This window comes from Dicentrarchus labrax, unplaced genomic scaffold, assembly GCF_905237075.1.
Source record: "Dicentrarchus labrax unplaced genomic scaffold, dlabrax2021, whole genome shotgun sequence".
In the NCBI taxonomy this organism is placed as follows: Eukaryota; Metazoa; Chordata; class Actinopteri; family Moronidae; genus Dicentrarchus; species Dicentrarchus labrax.
In genome coordinates, this window is record NW_026136705.1 from 8,813,497 (window position 1) to 8,834,629 (window position 21,133).

Below are 21,133 nucleotides of genomic sequence, written 5' to 3' on the forward strand. Positions count from 1 at the left end.
TGTTGCGGTAGTATTTGGGTAGTATCAAACTGCAATGTGAAGTAGGCTTAGACAGTAGTTTTTAGTGATACTTTGTACCACAAGGACAGTAAACTCTGCTCCACTGTTCTCTATGCCAGTGGTTCCTATCCATTTGGGTCTGGACCCCACGAAGACGTGTGTAAGAAAAACTGTAAAAATATACATTTTCCAGTGCCATTTCTGTGAAGTGTAGGCTACCTGTAATATTACTAAAACATTATTATAAATGAGTTACACTACTCATTACTGGAGAATGTAATATCACTGTCATTGCAATTGTAAATGCATTACTGCCCAACACCGTTCATAAGTAGGACTCTTTTACGGTCAATACATGTGCTTAATCAAACGGTTAAATTGTCCTTTAGCGAGAACTAGGTAATGAAGATAATACATTTACAATTTTTATGAAATAAAAAAACATGTCAACATTCACCGTTTTATAATATATTGTTCATATCATACATGATAAAACTGCTGAAAAAAATATATCAGTACGATATATGTTTTTTAGGAATTGTAAAAGTCGTTTTTTTATATGTTAATGCTGAAATTATCAGTATAATAACTTATATTTGATAATAATAAACACGCTTTGTGATTTCATTGATAAAACTACAATAACCATAATTCCCAGCTGACGATGACGTCTGGGGGGCACACCTCTCACTGTGATTGGCTGATGTATTTATCTCTCCGCTGCATGGCTGTCTGAAGGTGAAGCGGGTCCAAGTGTGTGAGTCACAGTCCCGTCTCCGAGTCCAAAATGTCATCCAGTGGACTTTTAACCATGCACGCTCAAATGTGTAAACGCCTGGTAAGTGAGGGCGTGTAAAATAATTAGTTTGGGTTTGCCTGCTCTCGTTATATTGCATTGAAACGGTAGTTTTAGGAACTGTCCGGTTGGCTGTAAACACAAGGCCCGGGTTAACTTAGAGCAGCTCAGCTAGCCTTTTTGTGTCTGCGGAGCGTCCTTGAGCAAAGTTACGTTACAGCCTGGAAACAGCTGATAACTGCTCCAGGTGGCTCGGACGCTTTAGTGAAGCTCTGTTTGTGTAAACGGTGTAACAACAAGGTCTGCTAGTCCGTACAATAACCGAGGAGAAGAATAACAACAGTAGCTAGCATAACTGAGGATATTAAAAGCCAAAGATGGGTCGTACAAGTTTGACTGACTCGACACCTAGCTTAAATGCAATAAAAGCCCCTGTTTGGTCACCAGGTTGCTAACGTTAGCTAACATAAGCGTTAACTTACATGTCTGTGTCCTTTTTTATTGTTAGCATAGCTAACGTATTTCTCATGCTTCTCTGCTAGCTTAAAACTTGACTCATTTTACCCCAAAATTGTATCGAGGAGCTTTAGCACACTTTTGGAGAGATAGGATTAGAAATAAGAATTCTCTCGTGTATGGAAGATGAATTATCATCTTATAATCATTATTCTGCCATTGTAGGCTCACAAGTACCTCTCAAGAACCTACACATCTCGCCCTTCGCTCAATGTAAGTGACAGGACACATTTCACTTTCAAATTCTCATCTTAACCCAATGTCTGGACTGCACACTGTAATTCAGCTTTGAATGGATTCAGGAGGTCGTCATTGTCAGCGCAGTCCGCACTCCAATGGGCTCCTTCAGAGGCACCCTGGCAGCCGTACCAGCCACCAAACTGGGCTCCATTGCCATTAAGGGAGCTATAGAGAAAGCAGGTATGTTCAGATGGTCAACTTTATTCAGAGAAAAGTATTCTTCTCCATTTAGGAATACATGAAGCATCAGCTGATCATCACCAAGCATGGCTAAGCTAATACACAGATAACAGTTTTTTTTTTACATTCTCTCCGTATCACACGAGTGGGCGACTGGCTGTGTGTATTTAGTGAGGTGACTTCATGTTTCTTGTGTTTAGGAATCGCTCCTGAAGAGGTAAAGGAAGTCTACATGGGCAATGTGCTTCAGGCAGGAGAAGGCCAGGCTCCCACAAGACAGGCCTTGCTTGGAGCAGGTATAAGCACACTGGTATATTTTCACCCTCATTCCAAATATTGGCATTGCACCAAACTTTGATGTCCAGAAACCCGATACAGAGATGATCTATTGACAAATCCAAAATGATTGACGCAGGTACAAAAAGCAAGATTACCATCTCGTTCCCCTTTTTAAAGCTAATATCTCTGTATACATTATTAATCTGTAATGTATGACCAAAGCTACAAAAGCTTTCAGCTGCAGGGTGACACATGCACGGTTTCTCTCAACAGCTCTGAGAGACCTTTTTAGATTATTGTTCATAGTCAAAGTTACAGAAAGGTTGACAGCTAATGTTTTTGTTTTATTCATTGTTTTTTGCGAATATGTCTCTGATTGTATCTTCAGGCTTGACCCTCAGCACTCCAGCAACAACCATCAACAAAGTCTGTGCCTCTGGGATGAAGTCCATCATGATGGCAGCTCAGAGTCTAATGTGTGGACACCAGGTAGCTTTAGCATTAAATACACTGTACAATGTACTGTACATATACCAAACACACATCTGATCCCTGACAAGAAAATGTAAAACTCTGTTATGACCAAAAACAAGCTTTATTTGCCATAAGCTGCTTGATAACTCGAGCTATTACAGCATGGCCTCCATGGACTTGGCCTTGGGACTGTAATTACACATCTTTCAGGCCTTTGACAGAATGTAATTACCAAATCCTGTGAAACGCAATAAGCTACAGAAGAGAGACATTTTTTTTTAGCTGGAATGAAAGTAAACCTTTTCTGTGTGGATTGTGCACTGATGGGATGATGCAAGGGTCCTTGAAATGCTGTTTTCTGAAATAGATAACTTGAAGTCTTAAACATAAGAAAATCAGTTTACTAAACTGAAACAATGCTTATAATGCAAATATTGGATCTGATGTAATGATTACAGATTTTAAAGACAAATGTAATTATTACTGCATTAATAAAAGTGAGGTTTTCAAAGACATCTTGCAAAAGGGGGCCCTGACTATAAGCTAATTCCTATTGGGGGGGCCTTGACATGGAAAAGTTTGGGAACACCTGTTAAATAATTGTACACATTATGAACCAGTTCTAGTTGACATTGCTGCGAGATGATATCGGTGGACAGATATATCGGTCGGGCTCTACATTCACTCGAGTTACGCAGATATCAGGGATTGAGGTTCAGTGTCAGACAATCGACAATAGACTATAATAGTTGTTACTCCAGTTAAGTGCATGGCTGTCTGTGTGTGATTTTTAGGATGTGATGGTGGCAGGAGGCATGGAGAGCATGTCCAATGTACCTTACGTGATGACCAGAGAGACTCCAGCCTACGGAGGAGTAAGGATGGAAGACCTTATTGTCAAGGATGGACTCACTGATGTCTACAACAAATTCCACATGGTAACTGTCAACCGCTTGTTGAAAATGTCAAGACATCATTCTTATGACTGATGGAGTTTTCTGTTTGAGTGGGGGTTTTCGTAAGTCTGGAGAACAATATTTGTTGGTCCGGGAATCTCTCTCTTTCTCTCTCTCTCTCTCTCTCTCTCTCTCTCTGTCTGTGTGTGTCCGTCCGTCTCAATAATACATTTAACATATAGCTGCCACATAAATTGTGCCATTTTCATATTTGATCTCTTTTCTGTGGCTTTTGCCTCACTGTCTTTAACAGGGCAACTGTGCAGAGAATACAGCCAAGAACAGCAGCATCACCAGAGAGGAGCAGGACACCTACGCCATCGGCTCATACAGCCGCAGCAAGGCAGCATACGAGTCTGGCGTTCTGGCCAAGGAGATTGTACCAGTTAGCATTCCCCAGAAAGGTACAGCAACTTGCCCTAGGGCCAGTGACGTTGGTCATTAACTTCACGTAGCACATATCTGACCTTCACGTGGTTTTGTAGGCAAACCTGACATGGTCGTGTCGGAGGATGAGGAGTGGAGGCGGGTCGACTTCAGCAAAGTTCCCAAACTGAGGGCGGTTTTCCAGAAAGAGAATGGTAATGAAGCAGCTGCCATTACTTTCATTCATTACCTTATTTGGGGAAGGGAAGTCACTTTTTGTCTTAACTAAACAAATTTGTATGAGTTGAATTTGTACATGAACTTGCTTGCATGCAATGCAGAAAGATTCTGTCCCTCTCAAATACAATGCATACGGTGTAAGAATTGTGTTACTTACCCTTATTTTGCATCCTTTGTTATTATATTTATTTACCTTACTTGATTACTCATGATACTACTAGGCTTGTGAATGAAGTTGTACTGTTCTGTTGCTTATTACTTCTGAAATGCAGTAGGGCTGCACAATTCATTGAAATATATGATCAAAATCACAATATGGCCAAGTGCATTATCAAAATCCCAGAAGCTGCACTTCTCTGATAAAGGTAGTGTAGTGCTGTAGTTCTAAGATATGGCCTTGCCTACTAATCTTGTCCAGATTTAAGAAAACTTTTTTGTTTGGTACAGACCCCATCAAATGTAGGTTTTTTACTTTTTTAAAATTAAATTTGTGATACAAAAGTCATCATTCCTACACTAATTGTTAATTATATACTTATCGCAATGTCTGTCAAAGTAAACGCAATATGATGTTTTTACCATATTGTGCAGCCCTAAAATGTATATTTAAAAAAAGTAATAATACTAATAATGAGAGCGATGGCTCAGTGAACCTTTGTGTTTTAATGCACATTTCTTTGTGATTGGTCACTTGATTTTTAGGCACAGTGACTGCAGCCAATGCCAGCACACTGAATGATGGAGCAGCTGCTCTCCTTTTAATGACGGCAGATGCTGCAAAGAGACTCAACGTCACTCCACTGGCCAGGATTGTCTGTAAGCTTTACACACACATACAAACACAGTGAACTGTGCTTGCAGAGCCTAACTGAAATCGAGGTGTTAAAACATGGCAGGCCAGGTTACAGATGAGACGTAAGACTGCTAGGGAGCGTTTCTTCTACAAGTTTCTTCTATAAGTTTATAGAGAGGTCTGTATGCCAGATGAAAGCACTAATAGGTTAGTTGACAAAGGTGGGTGTTTGTCTAGGCAATTAAAACATAAAAAATCTCCTAACGGGCTTTTAAGGTATCGTTTTTATTTTTGTTTTGATTAAATTAAGAAAAAGTGGATAAACCTCTAATACCTCTCTGTATCGATCATGTTAAAATAAACAGGGTATTTTTAAAGCTACACTGTCACAGTTGGGACTGATATATTGATAAGATTGATATATTGTATTTTCTTTTTTACATAGCCTTTGCTGATGCTGCGGTTGCACCCATTGATTTCCCCATTGCTCCTGCCTATGCTGTACCAAAGGTGAGTATTAGCAAGTTATTAGTAGGGATGTCCCAGTCAAGGTTTTTTTTTTTTTTTGCTTAAATATGGGACAGAGTGGTACAGAGTCGAATCTGATACTCTCTGATATGTTAGCCTAAATGTTACATATGTATTGCATAGACTAACGCATTGAAATAACAGCAGTTGCTTTCTAAACACTTTGTCTTTCATGGTCTACTAGATCCAGATACTGAAGGTCCTGATTCTAGCCTTTAAACCACAATGAGCCTGTTTATACCTGCTGTTAACGTGTGTCTTTGGTGATCACATCACAAGTGAACAGTTTTAAGTACGTCAGTTTATAGTTTCCACTTTTGATCGGATGTCACTTCCTATGGGGCTGAACCCTATTTAGAATTTCAGTCAGTGACAAAGTCAGTCTCCATTATTACTTTTTTTTTTCTTTTTTTTTTTTCCAGTTCAGCGGCACACTAGCCCATTGCTTTTATGTGCGCCCCGGTGGAGAGGCGAAGCTGTGTGTAAATTTGATGTTTTTCACCTCACACCCCGCACAGATGGTGAAGAAAAGCATTAATGCTAGAGAAAGTAAAAGTGTACGTCCCGCTTGCGTCTCTCCTGCCAGCGGGCTACTGACGGGCTGCCAGCCCAAGAGTCACTCCCAGTGGATGGCAGCAGAGGTTGTACCGCTGTCTAGTAGACAACGCGCTGGGAAATAAATAAGTAAGAAATAACTTGTAACCTCCTCACATAATAACTCACTCAAAATATTTCAAAAGGATTTCTTTTTTTAAGGGAGTCTGCGGATATTGCGCTTACTACTTCAATAGTCAAATCAGTTGAAACAGACAGTGTTCATCATCTGCTGCTTATCTCAGCAGGTTAAAGAAAACAAACACATCATTTGCATTACAGTGAACTAAATAGACAGTGTGTTTGGTGTGCACTTACATGATGTCATTGTGCGTGGCCTAGGACGCATTAGCATTTACACTACAAAGATACGTGGTCAACTCTGCAAGTGGTCCGAGTGATCAGATCACAGTGCTTCTTGGTGGTCGCCTACAACGGTCCCCTTTTGATCGGATCATACAAGACACATTTTAATACCAGGTGTAAACAGGCTCAAATCTTAAATTATTAATTAATTAATTGGCTTATTGGCTTTGATATTATTTTAACTAGTCATAAGGAGTGGCTGCCAGCTAAATGTTTTGTACACAGCTCTTTGCTGATAAGGGAGAGTTCCAATAACAGATTGTTTAGTGTTAGAGAATCTGTCTATTCTTTAATCCTGGATGTCAAATCATTGGCACACTTACTTACTTTTTACTTACTTACTTACTTATTTATTTACTTACTTATTTATTTATTTATTTTCACTCTGATATAGAGTGAATGGCTGGCAGTGACATCCTCAGCAGTGCTGGGCTTGTTACTTAAATCTTTTTATTTATTACTCTTTTCTCTTATTAAAAGTAATATTACTTTACTTATTACTCCCTGCCAAGAGTAATTAGTTACACTATAAGTACAAGTGTCCTTTCTCCCCAGAATTCAGACTAAAGGGCGGGGGTGACTAATATAATTACCGAAATGTATTCTTAATTAGTTACATTACTAGTTACTGGGGAAAGTAATATTACTAGTACACTGATCCCCAGTCATTAGGCATTATTATTATTATTATTATTATTATTATTATTATTATACATTTAAGTTGCTCATCCCAGGAAATATGGCAGTTGGCAGGGTAGGGAACATGAAAGTGTTCATATTTTGCTTGAGTATTTTCTTTTTGTTGCGTTGTTATGTTTTATGTTAATGTCTGGATTCTGATCAAACGTGCACAATATAAAATGGAAAAATCCAAATTTGATGATCCAGGTTTGTCACTAAGGTTCAGAGGCATATCTAATATTTTTTGAGTGTTAAAGTCCTAAAGAGAATTATTTTTCCAAACTGTCAAAAGATACGCTCTATATGAAACCTCCTCACACTTCCACCATGTCTGTCAGGTGCTGGACGCAGCAGGGCTGAAGAAGGATGATATCGCCATGTGGGAGATCAATGAGGCCTTCAGTGTGGTTGTGCTGGCCAACATTAAGATGTTGGACATTGACCCTGCAAAAGTCAACGTGAACGGGGGAGCTGTGTCACTGGGACACCCCATTGGGTAAGCAGCTGAGAGGGGATGTGTCGTGGAATGAAGAGAAAAAAACGAATACTACCACTTAGATTTTCCCAGGATTAAATGAAATGCAGATGAGGAACGAGGAGTTTCCTGTTTTCCTCAGCTTTAACTGACAAAGCAGTTCAGACAAATTATAAAAAGTAAGTATATTGACCTTATGGACATCAAAACGCAAGAAAGGCCAGCATTTAACTGCTGCATCACTTGTTTTAATCTTTAAACTAAATGATTCTTTTGGATTTGTGAATCATTTCTAAATGAGTGGCTTTTGTTTGTATTTCTTCAAGTATCAAGTATGTACTTTAAAGGTTATAAATGCAAAGTTCACTTGCCACTGAATGCCTAGAGCATCAGCATCTCGGATCAAATCAATGTGACAGAACAAAATAAAACCCAGTAAAACCAGTTAGATAGTTTTTCCACAGTCTTTTCAACAACCAACGCTGGTTTGGTCAAAATAAAGCCTTAATTCACAGAGTTGGATGTGAAAATATGTGTGAACAGGGCTGCAGTGTAAGCTAATGTTTCAAAATATGTCAACTAACAGTGCTGGTTTTAGTCACTGACGGGCTCAGATTGTTATTCTAAGCATCTGACAACATTATGGAAAGCATCCCTAAAAGCATAGACCATTTGTTTAACCTGACACAGCTGTAATATTGCTATTGTTTGCCACCAGACTCCATAGACAAAAACAATAATTGTACCTCACATATCAATGTCAACAACATTATAACTTGATGGACAGAGACAAAATAAAACTCACTCTTAGTATTTCCACTGATCTAATAATCACTAACTCTGGACTGGTCAGAATAAATCTTTAATTTGGGGTGCCCTGGTGGCTCATCATGTGTGGGTCTGGGTCCTTGCTGCAGCGCCTCTTAAGAGTGGCTTCTCTCGTCTCCTCCACTGCTGGAAAAGCAATGACATCAACTTCTGTGTCACAGAGGACAGAGGGAGTGCTTTGTGAAGCTTTATTTGTAACAAAACTACAGGAACTGGAGAAGACTCAGTACATCTCTTCCTGTGCACTTTCACAGAAAATCCACAACAGCATTTTAGAACATACATTTCAGTAAATGTACAAAAATGTCCTGGATATTAACTTATACTTTATGTCTCCTGTCAGGATGTCTGGGGCAAGAATTGTGGGTCACATGGTGCACAACCTGAAGCCAGGCCAGTACGGGCTGGCGGGCATCTGCAATGGAGGTGGTGGAGCTTCATCCATTCTGATCCAGAAACTGTAGGAAACTTGATAGGAAACTTCTGTCTCTCCCTGAAACACTCTTCGTTAATCTGTGTGTGGACTACCTGTTGGCTCCAAATGGTTAAGACCTCTGTAAACTCTGCTTTTACTGTGAAGAATGCATCTGTTACAACTTCAATGCCAGTGGCCTTACTCAAACAGCAAAGTAGGACTTGACTCACATGACTTCATGACTCCAGTGTTTAAAACACTCCTTTGTTTGATAAAACCTATTGAAGATTAATATTTAACTCTGAAGTGATGGTTCAATAAATAGTTTTTATGAAACCACTGTCGTTTTATTGATTGTCTTCGTTACTGAAGGTTTGACCTACAATAATTGCTGCAATAAATCATTACTCTTCTCTGTGTTATGCTTAATCTAAAAAAATATATTACAGTAATATATTTGGCACTGTAATTTTCAAGCTGGCCACTAGATGTTGCAATTGTCGTAGTGCTTACTACTACTTGTTCATGTTGAAGAAGAAAATTATCTATATACAGCAAGTTTTCTATGTATTTGTTGCCATCATGTGTTTTTAACATTAGTAACTGGTGGTTAAGGTTTGACAAGTCTTTAAAATGTCTGCTGTTTCCTTTTTTCCTCAATACAATGGAGGTGAAATGTATCAAATGGAACTTATCAGAAAGAGTTTAAGAATTAATTAAAATGATATTAATGGACACATAAAACTGAGCTTATAAAAAGAAATCTAAAAAAGATCTAGTTTGTAATGTTTAGATGGCTCAATTGGCAGAAATGGAATATACTATTATATATACACTTGGTGTATAATCACCTGAATATAAGATTCATTGTCTTTATTACCTCAGAATGAGCCATTTTTATCTACAGCTCACCTTCATGGAGCTTTGAAGGCCAGTTGTTCTCCAACTGTGGGGGGCTTGGATAACAAGGGTGGAAAATATAAAGTGGGACAAAGTGGCATGAATATGATTTATATAGGGAAAGGATTTCTGATGATATTGTTCTAACCTTTATGTCACTAAAAGTCAACATGGTACCTTTTAAAATTAGTTTTGGTCCTTCTGTCATTGTTAATGATTGCTACAAATTGAGGGGTGGGGTGTGTGAACTTTTTTTGACTCAAGCTGTATTATTCCATAATAAGTGAATGTACAGCTAGTGATCCCCTCAGTTTGTACATTTACACTTCTTGCTGGATCACATTTGACCTTGTTTCTTTATGCAGTGCATGCTTTTGCACGAGCTAGCTGCTGTTTCCTGTTGTGTCTTATATATCATAAGAAATGTAATGATGTAAAGTTCGTTAATGCTGTCATAGGACTTGTACATCTACCCCCCTTATGTACTTATGCAATACCTTAAACCATATACAAAGGTTGAGCTGATGTCACTCAGTAGGACGTTATGTTCACAGTCTCTTGCTGGATGATGCTTGCTTTCATTCCCTTCTTTCCTGCCAGTTAACACAGTCAGGCATTGGGTTAAATATCAACCAGGTTTGAAAGTCCTTTGGTCATCTGTATTTTTGAGCCTGCACGGCTATTTGTTCAGATGTTACTGATTAACACACAAGACGCTCTTTAGGAGGACAAACAAAAGCCTGCATAAAGTAAGAACCAAGTCTATTATGCCTTTTCACTTTTTTTTTTTATCCTATAAAGCCCTGTCTGAATGGCAGCTTCTGGTATGTCAAACAAGCAGTGACCACTTACCGGCTTTTGACTCCTCTAGTTCCTCCTCTCTCTCTTCCGTCACACAGGGATCGTAACAGGAGTGGCAACTTTGGTTGTTGGAAAGCATTGCCTAACATGTTAGTAACTTTCGAGAAATTGCCACTTGATTTATGGCTGTGTTTCTGTACAGTTGCAGGAGTATTGTTGTTGAATGTTGAAACATCACACACAGATGTTTGCTGCTCAGACATGTGGCAGGTGGAATGTAATTACTGGTGCACAGAGTTACCATAAACCTGTACAGTAAGATACACAGGACCATGATGCATATGAATCACAATATATCACACTGCTGAACTGAAATAGGCTTTTCCGTCACAAATCAATGGAGCCCACTGCTGGATAAACACAGCCTTGTGCTTATTGTATTCACTTCATTTACCTTATCTGAGAGCCTGCCTGTGAACAGAAGATAATGAGTAGTGCTGGCCTTCATCAATACCTGCTGTTTGTCCATGTCAAGTGTTGTTTTAATGAAGTGGTGCACCAAAGGCTGGCTTGTGCAGGAAGAGGAAAAAGGTGTGGTCATAGATGTTGATTACATGGCATGAACATGAGACAGAAACAGGGAGTGCAGTGACAGACAGGATCAGAGTACTGGAGGAAGTTGTGGGAATTTCAAGGTAGGTGGAATTTTTTGTAAAGTCAAAGTAAGCCAGCCTGCTTGGGTAATGTGTGAGCAGTTTTGGCACTGTACTTTTCTGATGAGTATTAATGTGTTTAGGTTAGTTACTTCTTGTGACCTAACATTCTAATAAACAAGTTGCTCAGTGATTTTTTTGTTTCATGGATATCGCTTGAATGATTGTTACTCTGTGTCAATATGTGTCATGTACTGTTCTTGTGACCAGTAATTGAAACATTTTTATTACAAGAAAGGAAAGCAGAAGAAACTCTTCCAAATTTGCTTCCCCAGGCAGTGTAACCAGTTTCAGTATGAATACTAATCAGGTAAGTTCAGTGAGAGGCAACGTCTCTGAATGTCTGTTGTTTTCATATATTTTTCTCTTTTTTTAACTCTTTACTTAGCTTACTACATATGCTAACATTTAATGAAGGATTTTTCTGAGTACAGTCAGATCACATGCTTATTTGCTGTTATCTATAGAAAATGTTTTTATTCCCATCTCTTTACTGCGCCTCCAGACAAATTATCCCATCTATGACAACATGGGGTTTCAGCAGGAGGAAGGAAGATCCCCTCCATTTGCCCCACAGCAGGGTATATACCCTACCCTCCCACAAGAGACCCCCAGCTATGTTGCTGTTGCCCCCCAAACCATCAACACTCACCACACTGCAACACCTGGGATGCCACATAACACAGGACAAAGGAAAGGTACAGTATTGTTTGACTCAAGTTTTGTCACAAGCCCTCTGTAAAGTGATACGGTGTGGAATGGAAATGTGGGTAAACAATGGCTTCTGTCACAAGGCAAATATCCACTCATATGAATGCAGACATCTATTGTAGTTTCACAGAATCATTAACTTCACTGTAACAGAACGTGTTAAAGTGAACATGAAGTGTGTGGATGTAGCTCTTAAAATGTTAAATAACATATTCTTCCTCTTACAAATGAAAAGTTGAATTCATGAGCCACTGGCCTAGTACTAGCTTATTGCAGCTAATAAAGCTAGTGTTAAAAAACATTCAATAGATATTGCTGTGTACTAGGGATGTGCATCTCCATCACTGAGGCCAATGTAAGAAATAAGAAATAAAGAATATGATGCAATGCAATTCATAAGGTAAACATAGTTCATTCATCTGGTGCACACTTTTCTAATCAGTACAATCACATTTTGAACTTTTATGCCATCTATTTACCATCTATGATGTACATAAGAGTGAGTTTTCTCACTTTATGATTCTGCACTACTTATGCTACTGTTCTATCATCCCGACCTTGGGGTCACCAAAGCTTCCTGGGGAGTCACAAGGCCTTCTTGATTTTAAGAGGTGTAAAAAAAAAAAGTAGGCCTTTATCTCAGCAGTTGGTTCACTTCTGTGAAGAAAAGTGAGTCTAAAGTAAAGTAAATGTCTAATAGAACAATGGCCAAGCATCAGGGAGAAGAAAATACAGAATGTGTCAAAAAAAAGAATCCTATTAAGTGTTTATGATTTTTTTAATTATTAAAAATAATTAAAGCTGCAAGCAGCGTTGGGCGGGACCTCGCACTCCACGCAACTCGGTGCGTGCTGCGGCCGCGTCATGTGCTGTCGTAACATGTGCGGACAACAACATGAAAATCTCACGTAAATCAACTCAAAATCACCACGCAGCGCTTACTTCCTGTTGCCAGTTGGTGGCCCTATCACTATGTCTGAATATTGTCATGTAGATGTGTTCAGGGCGGGACTCTTATCAAATGTGTGAAGTTTCATTTAGATTGGACCACATACACTGAAGTTATGAGGACGTGTTCAGGGCGAGACTGTTACAGAATATATTAAGTTTATTGGAGATTGGACATTGCACACTGAAGTTATGCTGTTTAATGGCGAATCGGCTGAATTCGACAAGTCGTCACTGGAACTTTGACATACAGTCACAAATAGCTGAAAACAACTTTTAATCTAGTTTGTATGACCACAGAATTCAAAATGGCCAACTTTGACCTCACGCCACAGACACGCCCTTCAGCGTACAGTCTCAAATAGCACAACTTTTAATCAGCATAAGAATAAAGAATAAGAATAAAAAAGACAATTGAGAATGGAATTTTTCTTAGAAGCATAGTGCTAGAAATGGCTTAACTCTGTTAGATTGTAATCTCTGCAGTAGAGTTTCTATCATCAACTCAAATCTAATATTTGCATGTGTGATACTATGTGAATCTGGAAGAGCATGCAATTTTGCATTTAATTCTTACATAACCAATTTTACCACTGAATACATATATACCAGATATAATTCAGCCCTATTGATGACTGTTTTGGTCTTGCCTTGCAGGAATAAAGACATGTCACTGGAAATATATACTGTGTGCATCTCTGTGTGTGCTTCTTGTCCTGGCAGTGGCTGGCCTCTTGCTCTGGTACTTCTGTAAGTGAATTTGAAGATCTTTGTAGGTTCATTATATCATTTTGGATATGTGATGATCATGTAAGCAGATTCCTGTGTGCTCTTGTATGTGAACTCTATACTGTTTGTGTGTGTTTGCAGTATACTACCAGTGTTTACTGGGGACGTTGTGCAGGAGTGGGAAGTGTCTAAGCCCCTCCCAGTGGTGTGATGGTGTTAGGGACTGTTCTCACGGAGAGGATGAATCCCAGTGCTGTAGGGCATTCAAATCAACTTCCCACTCTTCCATACATACATACTGTATCTGCCATCACATCAGTAAACTGCATGGTATTGTATTGTATTGTGCTTCACAGTCCGCCTCCATGGGACCAATTTCATGCTGGAAAGTTACTCATCTGAGAGCCAGATGTGGACTCCGGTGTGTGCAGAGAACTGGGATAACAACTATGCAAGAGCTGTGTGTGAGCACATGGGGTACAAGAGGTGCTGATTGTCTTCTTCATTATTGTTCATGTCCCCTGTTGTCTTACTGCTGTATAAAATAGGCTACACATACAGCATGAGCAATGGGTTTTTGAAAGCCAGAGCTTATGTTGCTGCTGGTACCTTACAGGTTTCAGTGTTTTCACCATCATGTGTTCTCATGTGTTCAGAAAGGAAAGCCTCTGAAACAACATTTAAACCTGCCATTGAAAAAAATCATTGAGATTATTTGAAGATTAGCAGCAACATGAAGCAGCAATAACCAGTACACATATTACGTTTTAAGTGACAGTTGATGTATTAATTGCTTAAACTGTTGAACTGATTCATTAAAGGTCCAGTGTGTACCATTTAGGGGGATCTGTGGGCAGTAATTGAATATAATATCCATAGATAGGTTTTCATTAGTGTATAATCACCTGAAAATGTGAATCTTATATAATTTTTGTTACCTTAGAATGAGCTGTTTTTATCTACAGAGGGAGTGGGTCACCTTCTACGGAGCCATGTTGAACCGCCATGTTTCAACAAACAGTGGCTCTTAAGAGCATTTTTCATAAATTTTGCAGCCACTGTAGTTTCTCCTTCACACTTGGGAGGCTGAACTGTATTCAAATGGTTGTAATCTGCAATTTCGCCGCTACATTCAGATTCAACACTGGACCTTTGGAGCCCCTACAAGGAACGTTCATTTTGTGATTCTGGGAATCCATTTTGGACAAAAGCAGTAGTGTTTCTACCACTTAGTTTTGTCTGATTCATGGGAATCTGACTGACCACCACCCCCATGGCAAGCATAACTATACTGAATTATACAGGGGTGACAAGAAATACGTGTCTCAGTTTTCCAGTCAGTCCCAGTTTATACAATTCCAATACTGTTTATGGATCCCAGTATGCAGAAATATAAAAAAACACTATGCGGAAATAACACATTTATACCACATGCATTCAACTGCATTGAATTACAATAAAGTGTGAATTTCTGCAAAGGGATGACTTGTGGGTACCCATAGAAGCCATTTTCATTCTGATTTCTTGAGGTCAGAGGTCAAAAGATCCCTTTTCCACCCCCATGCCAGTTTTGTCAGGGGTGGAAGAGGTAAGGATAATACAGTATGCCAATGCCACTTCAGCCCCCCCACCCCTCTGGAAACGCGCCTGGACGTCAAATGACTTCACTGGCTGATATAAAAACCATTTTTAAAGGTCCTGCACCCCAATCTTAGTTTATTGCTCTTACCTTTGTCCTTGTGTCTATCTTCATCCCGCAGGCAGGATTATGTGTCCTATACCCAAACCAGTGCAGGTTCTCAAGCCTGGAAGGGATACATGAAGCTGAAGACTGGAAGTGACCATGAATCATATATACATTCACAGCTCACTTACAGGTATAACAGCCTGCCTAATGTATCACTACAAATTCCCACTGAGAGCTGAAGCAATCTTATTTCCCGCTGTGCAGCTCCAAAATAAATGTTTACTATCTTGTTTCGGGTTGTCTTGAAAAATAATTTTGTCATCCTTTTTTTTTGTAGCCAAAGTTGCTCAGCCAGAGCTGTCAAACTTCACTGTATTGGTAAGCTACTGGTTTAACAGGGCCATAACTACACCAATAAAATATGTATGAATTAAGGTGATATGTGCAAAGATGTCCTGAAAATGGGATTTAGCAGTGGCTAGTTATCCAGACTTCCTCTGGATAAGGGGGAACAAATATCTTTCAAGAAGTCTTTTCCTCCATCCTCAGATTGTGGAGAGAGTTCAGCAGCCCCCAGCACTCGTATCGTGGGTGGTACGGAGGCAGTAAACGGGGCCTGGCCATGGCAGGTCAGTCTCCAGATTTATAATCAACATATTTGTGGAGGCTCCATCATCAGCCCTTACTGGATCCTATCTGCTGCACACTGCTTCCATACGTGAGTGTGCCTAGTCTTTACACCATTAGGCCCTTCATGTCATTTGTCTTGTTTGTTTTTGTTTTTTTACTGTCTTTTGATGGACATTCAGAAAAGAATTTGAGATTTGTGTTCCTCATGTTTGACTATTCTACCTCATGGCAGGTACTCTGATCCTGGAATGTGGATGGTATACTCTGGTGACGTGAGCTTGGCAAGACTGAGCTTTAACACTGGCAAAGCAGTTCACAAAATCATTAGTCATGGAAAATTTGACATTAGAACTAATGACAATGACATTGCTCTCCTAAAGCTTGATACACCTCTAACATTTACAAGTAAACACTTGCCAGTAAAATCCATATTTCATTAATTGAATTGTGATGGTCTTTTCCCACGTTGATGATACACATTTCTTTCAGGAACAGTGAAGCCAGTGTGTCTCCCAAACATTGCCATGGACCTCCCTGTTGGACAGCAAGCCTGGATTACAGGATGGGGAACCTTGCGCTCATCTGGTGAGCCAAACATTACGTATGTATATGTCTGAGAATACATACCATGTTGACTGAGAAACCAGCAAACATTTTCTGAACATGTACTTTTCATCCCTCCCTGTAGATTATTTGTTAAAATGTTTCAGGGGTCATTTGCTTTTTAAGGTTTAAAGTGCAAGTAAGGGAACAGTGCTTTTTTATGCATGACTGAGCTAACTGTGGGTGTACAATCATTAATTTTTTTCCCCAGGGCCATCTCCTGACAGACTAAATCAGGCCCAGGTGACCATTTACAGCAGAGAGATATGCAACAAACCTGATGTGTTAGACGGACAAATCACTGAGACCATGATCTGTGCCGGCAACCTGCAGGGAGGAGTCGACACGTGTCAGGTTTGTCTGAGTTTGTTCTCTGTGTTGCACACACACACACACACATACACTTATGTTTACTTATGTCACTTTTAGCGTCACTACATAGACTTACATTCATTTCCTGGAGACTTACCCTTACCCTAACCATAATCACTTAAAAATCACCTTTTGCCAATTTGGGTACTCAGCTTTTGTCCCCAATTGGACAAGCCATCCCCAATAACTGGTCTGAGATGTGTCCCAAAAGGTAGCCTAAATCAGACCCACATGCACTAACCTAAGATACATATACCTCCTGTATGCTGCAGGGTGACAGTGGAGGGCCCCTGGTGGTCAAAGAGGGAAATGTATGGTGGCTGGCAGGGGACACAAGCTGGGGGATTGGATGTGCTTGGAGGAACAAGCCAGGAGTCTATGGCAATGTTACCTACTTCCTCAACTGGGTATATGAACAAATGCAGGTACAGTATGTTAATGCAACAGACCTGTAATTCTCTGTATTCTGTACAAATGTGAGTAGAAGCAATCTGGTAGCTATAGAGGGAAAATACCTAACAATGCCTAAATACCTTACAACACAACAAGGAATCCTAACAAATCAGTTCAGTATTTTTATGGCAAATGTGTTTTTTAGCCAACAGAACTGTTGCTCACACCCAGTAATTCAGTGGTTTCTTAGGGGTCGGGAACCCCACTAGGGATCGCCACAGCTTCATGGGGTGTCGCAAGACCTTCTTGATTTTAAGGCGTGCTAGAAAGCTTAAAAAATATACACAGTGGGCCTATATTTCTGCATTGGCCAAGCACCAGGGACAAAAAAAATACTGCATTTGTTAAAGAAGAAACCTTTGTATGTATGATTGTTAAACATTATGAAAAATACATAATAGAGACAAAGAATTGTTTAAAAAGATCCCTAAAGGAAATTTTCTGTTCAGAATTTACACAAACAACCTAACAACAACTAAATATCATATGAAATATCCATAAAATATGTCACACATTTAATATGGGAACAAGCAACTGATAAAGAGGTGTAATAGGTTAGGAGTCTAACTTAGAGCAGGTGACGCTATCTGAGTCTAGCAGGATTAGGCATGAATAGAATAGAATAGAATAGAATAGAATAGAATAGAAAATACTTTATTTATCCCCAAAGGGAAATTATAATATATATATGACATGTAATGGCTGCAACTGAATTATTCTAGTATACAGATTCATATATTTAATTCTGTTTTCTTTTTATATCTCCACAGAATGAGTGACAGAGTTCCCGGTGAACCTGAAGATGATCCTTTTTCATTAATCAGCGGTAGTGACTTTATCACACACTTTGCACTTTAAATCTGAAGCTCTGAGGGAATTTACTGATCAGGATTTTCTTAAAAAACAAAATGAAAAGATTGTACAAATAAAACGGATGTATCATTTCATTTATTTTTGTATACCAGTTATAAGTAGAGATAGAATGTTTGTATTTGAGCAAAATCAAGCTATTTATTTGTTGTAATAAAAACATAATTTTGCACAAATAACTGAGTTTTGCTTTGACATTTGCTTTAGTAGTACTAGTAAGTGGCTGATGGAGCAAGCACTGACAGCCAGTGCAGGCAGACAGTTTGACTCTTACTGCAGAGCTCATGGCATGTGCTAACCAACACTACTGCAACCCACTGTAGTTCCTGCATCCACCTGTTCACATGATGACAGCTGAGTGGACATCAAAAGTCCAAACTCCACTGTGACATCATAATATCCTGGAAAAACACTTGTTTGGCTATTATCCAACACCATAACTTAAGATTGTGACCATATTTCACAGTTGGATGGTCACTGGGTTGGTGACATTTATGACCCAAAGGTCATATTTGCTTCAAAATAGGTTTTTAGCTGTAATTTTTTACTTTAGGAATGAATCTAGTAATTCCAGATTTCATGCACATGTTGACTGAGATGGCACAATGAGTAAACAATAAGTAGCACTGTACTGGCTTTCATCTTTCCATCTCATCCATTCTGTCTTTCACTTACTGCCTCATTCTGAATGTCGAGTGTCATCGGAATCACATGACTGCAATGGAGCCTGCCTAGCTAATGGTGTTAGTTTGACCTACAGCTCATAGAGAACGGTTGCAGCTTAAAATGGCAGAAGAAAACAAAAGCTCACGTGTTCTATAGCTATACTCTCTAAGAATCCATATAAACATAGTAATCAAGTACACGTGTACCTGTTTAGCAAATACGTCTATGATAATCCTTCAAAAGTGCATATTCACTGAAATCATACATGTACTATCAATATTGTGCAAACTTCTATTCAGCCAAATAATACACTTGTGTAGTGTTATTCACCACATATATTCTATGAATCTTGACAGACATTGATGTAAACTGCAACTTGACAGGTTGGCGGAGGCATACAACTGCAGGTGGTTGGCTAATTCTAGTAGTATCACTGAGGTAATAGCATGTGATTTGCGCTACTTGAGTGGTTGCTTCTTTCTTGTTTCTGATCAGTCTACTTAAAGGTCTCACATTATATCAAGTTTTATATGGGTTTATATTATCAATATACACTAGTTACCCTTCTAATTCTGAATTTAAAACCCCTTTTTTCACACCCTGTAAATCCCTTTATTGCTAGTGGGTCACTTAGGTCCTCTCAGCTTTTAGGTGGTACAGAGCTCTATAGACTCTATATAGACCAAAGATGTTTGAGTTTAAGTTTTGGAATTAATACACTATTTTCCCCCACGTTATGCTGTGTTTTTTCTCTGTTACACTGCACTTGATCTGTTTATTTTCTTGAAACCCTTTGTGACGTCAATTGGTGCTATATCCGCCTGGTCCAACTCTACTAAATACCATGTCTCACATGGTGTTTATGATCAGGTTTGGGAACGTTTGGATCAAAGCACAGGCATAAAAGTTAAATGGAAGTGATAAAGAGTCAGAATGGAAATCCCCTGCTTTGTACCAAGAGAATCAAAACAATGAAGGCTTTGCTATCGTTGCACTGTATGTTCAACCATAAGCTGTTAATACTTTACCTGCCTGGCTGCACATTAACACTACACAATCTTTTTTCAGTTGCTGTCTCATTAAAGTATAAATCCCATTATGTCAATAAATTAAAGTTCTGTTTGACCGAGTAAAATAGTTAAAATTTAAGCCAAAACCTTTTTTCACTCAGCATTGGCCTGCTAACAGTTACTGTAATTACATACAGATTTGGGCATGTCTTTGAGACAGATGAGATAAGGGATGAACATGCAATGTAAATATATTTTATTGCATTGATGAGCTGCTTCAGATTGTGCAGGCTGATATTTTTCAAGTTCTTTCTATCTATTTTTCATGTGTCATGGTATTTAGTTTTTGAGATGTTGTTATTGGCTATAGATCTGGTATTTTCTCAACATATTAACATTTAGTTAGATTAATGACAACTAACTTTGTAATCATTTCACATATAGGTATAGCTATATATCTTGTCAGGCAAAGTGTTTTAGTACTGTGTATTAATATGATTTGCATTGGCCTGCAGGGTAAATCACCTTCAAACAAACTTTAACCAGCAGTGTTTCCATAAGAAATATCATCAATATGTTATATTAATTTTAGCTTATCACCACTTCACACTGTATTTTATGCATTCATTTCTAGGGTTCCTTGTGTCTGCATAGTGTTTATCCTCACCTGGAGACTACTGCAATCATGCCAGCAGTCCATGTTGTTTTGTATAGAATTATGTAATTTTTATTTTTACGCCATTTCTGAATCGTCTTCCCCCTGTGTGCTTCCCATGTGCTGATTTCTTGAATGTAAATGTAAAATGTGGAGAGTTTTCAACGTTTTCCACATTGAAAGAGGGAACTAGGGGTTGGTTTCAATCACAAATGCCAGTTTCAAACTGTAATACCAGGAAACCACCGGTAGGTGTCACTGTCGCTGTATGTGTGAGCCGCGTGACTTCATGCAGTGAGACAGGGCAGAGCGCGCGAGCTCATCAAACTTTGAGGATGTGAGCAGGAGAGGAGAGGAAGAGGAGAGGAAGAGGATGCTACTGTTAAACCAAAACGGGATCTTCACATTTTACAGGTGAGTTGGGGATATTGCGTCTGCTGTGTTAAAAAATGTTTGTTGCTTTATCTCATTACTTTATGTGTTATCTTGATACACTTATTGAGTTTTAATGTATAAAGCTAAGTTAGCAAAGCAGCAAGGGCCAGTCTTCACAGGTGGTATCCAACCAAGCTTCGTTTTCCTTTCAACATGGCTGCGACGTGATAAAGGTGAATTGTCAGTTAGTAGAAGAATTATAGGGTTATACTGAGTGAAGTAA

The 21,133-nt window shown here is 39.1% G+C and overlaps 2 protein-coding genes across 4 annotated transcripts; both read left to right on the forward strand.

Moving 5' to 3' along the window:
• Window positions 1-681: 681 nt before the first annotated feature.
• acat1 (acetyl-CoA acetyltransferase 1) lies at window positions 682-9,063 on the forward strand. Its single transcript, XM_051401305.1, has 12 exons — window positions 682-838; window positions 1,478-1,525; window positions 1,615-1,732; window positions 1,933-2,028; window positions 2,400-2,500; window positions 3,280-3,423; window positions 3,695-3,845; window positions 3,927-4,022; window positions 4,750-4,863; window positions 5,286-5,350; window positions 7,348-7,505; window positions 8,656-9,063. Exons 1-12 carry the CDS (start codon window positions 788-790, stop codon window positions 8,774-8,776), a joined length of 1,263 nt encoding a protein of 420 aa, XP_051257265.1. The 5' UTR covers window positions 682-787; the 3' UTR covers window positions 8,777-9,063.
• A 1,227-nt stretch (window positions 9,064-10,290) lies between these two features.
• On the forward strand, window positions 10,291-18,323 carry tmprss2 (transmembrane serine protease 2). Of its 3 annotated transcripts, none has more exons than XM_051401296.1 (14): window positions 10,291-10,376; window positions 11,376-11,451; window positions 11,647-11,839; window positions 13,458-13,550; window positions 13,671-13,784; window positions 13,886-14,015; window positions 15,290-15,406; window positions 15,554-15,594; window positions 15,766-15,934; window positions 16,079-16,251; window positions 16,336-16,431; window positions 16,661-16,803; window positions 17,094-17,246; window positions 18,045-18,323. In XM_051401296.1, the coding sequence occupies exons 2-14, from the start codon at window positions 11,437-11,439 to the stop codon at window positions 18,051-18,053; spliced, it is 1,446 nt and encodes a 481-aa protein (XP_051257256.1). In that variant the 5' UTR covers window positions 10,291-10,376; window positions 11,376-11,436; the 3' UTR covers window positions 18,054-18,323. The 3 variants fall into 3 exon arrangements, with proteins under 3 accessions (XP_051257256.1, XP_051257255.1, XP_051257257.1); XM_051401295.1 differs by lacking the exon at window positions 10,291-10,376 and adding an exon at window positions 10,436-11,123; XM_051401297.1 differs by lacking the exon at window positions 10,291-10,376 and adding an exon at window positions 10,441-11,123 and having other exon boundaries at window positions 11,380-11,451.
• The last annotated feature ends 2,810 nt before the right edge of the window (window positions 18,324-21,133 follow it).

Coding starts and splice junctions, on each gene's coding strand:
- acat1 (XM_051401305.1), top strand. CDS start 788: ATGTCATCCAGTGGACTTTTAACCATGCACGCTCAAATGTGTAAACGC. Junction 1,733..1,932: donor GGGAGCTATAGAGAAAGCAG/GTATGTTCAGAT, acceptor TCTTGTGTTTAG/GAATCGCTCCTGAAGAGGTA. Junction 2,501..3,279: donor GTCTAATGTGTGGACACCAG/GTAGCTTTAGCA, acceptor TGTGATTTTTAG/GATGTGATGGTGGCAGGAGG.
- tmprss2 (XM_051401295.1), top strand. CDS start 11,032: ATGTTGATTACATGGCATGAACATGAGACAGAAACAGGGAGTGCAGTG. Junction 11,840..13,457: donor TAACACAGGACAAAGGAAAG/GTACAGTATTGT, acceptor CTTGCCTTGCAG/GAATAAAGACATGTCACTGG. Junction 13,551..13,670: donor CCTCTTGCTCTGGTACTTCT/GTAAGTGAATTT, acceptor GTGTGTTTGCAG/TATACTACCAGTGTTTACTG.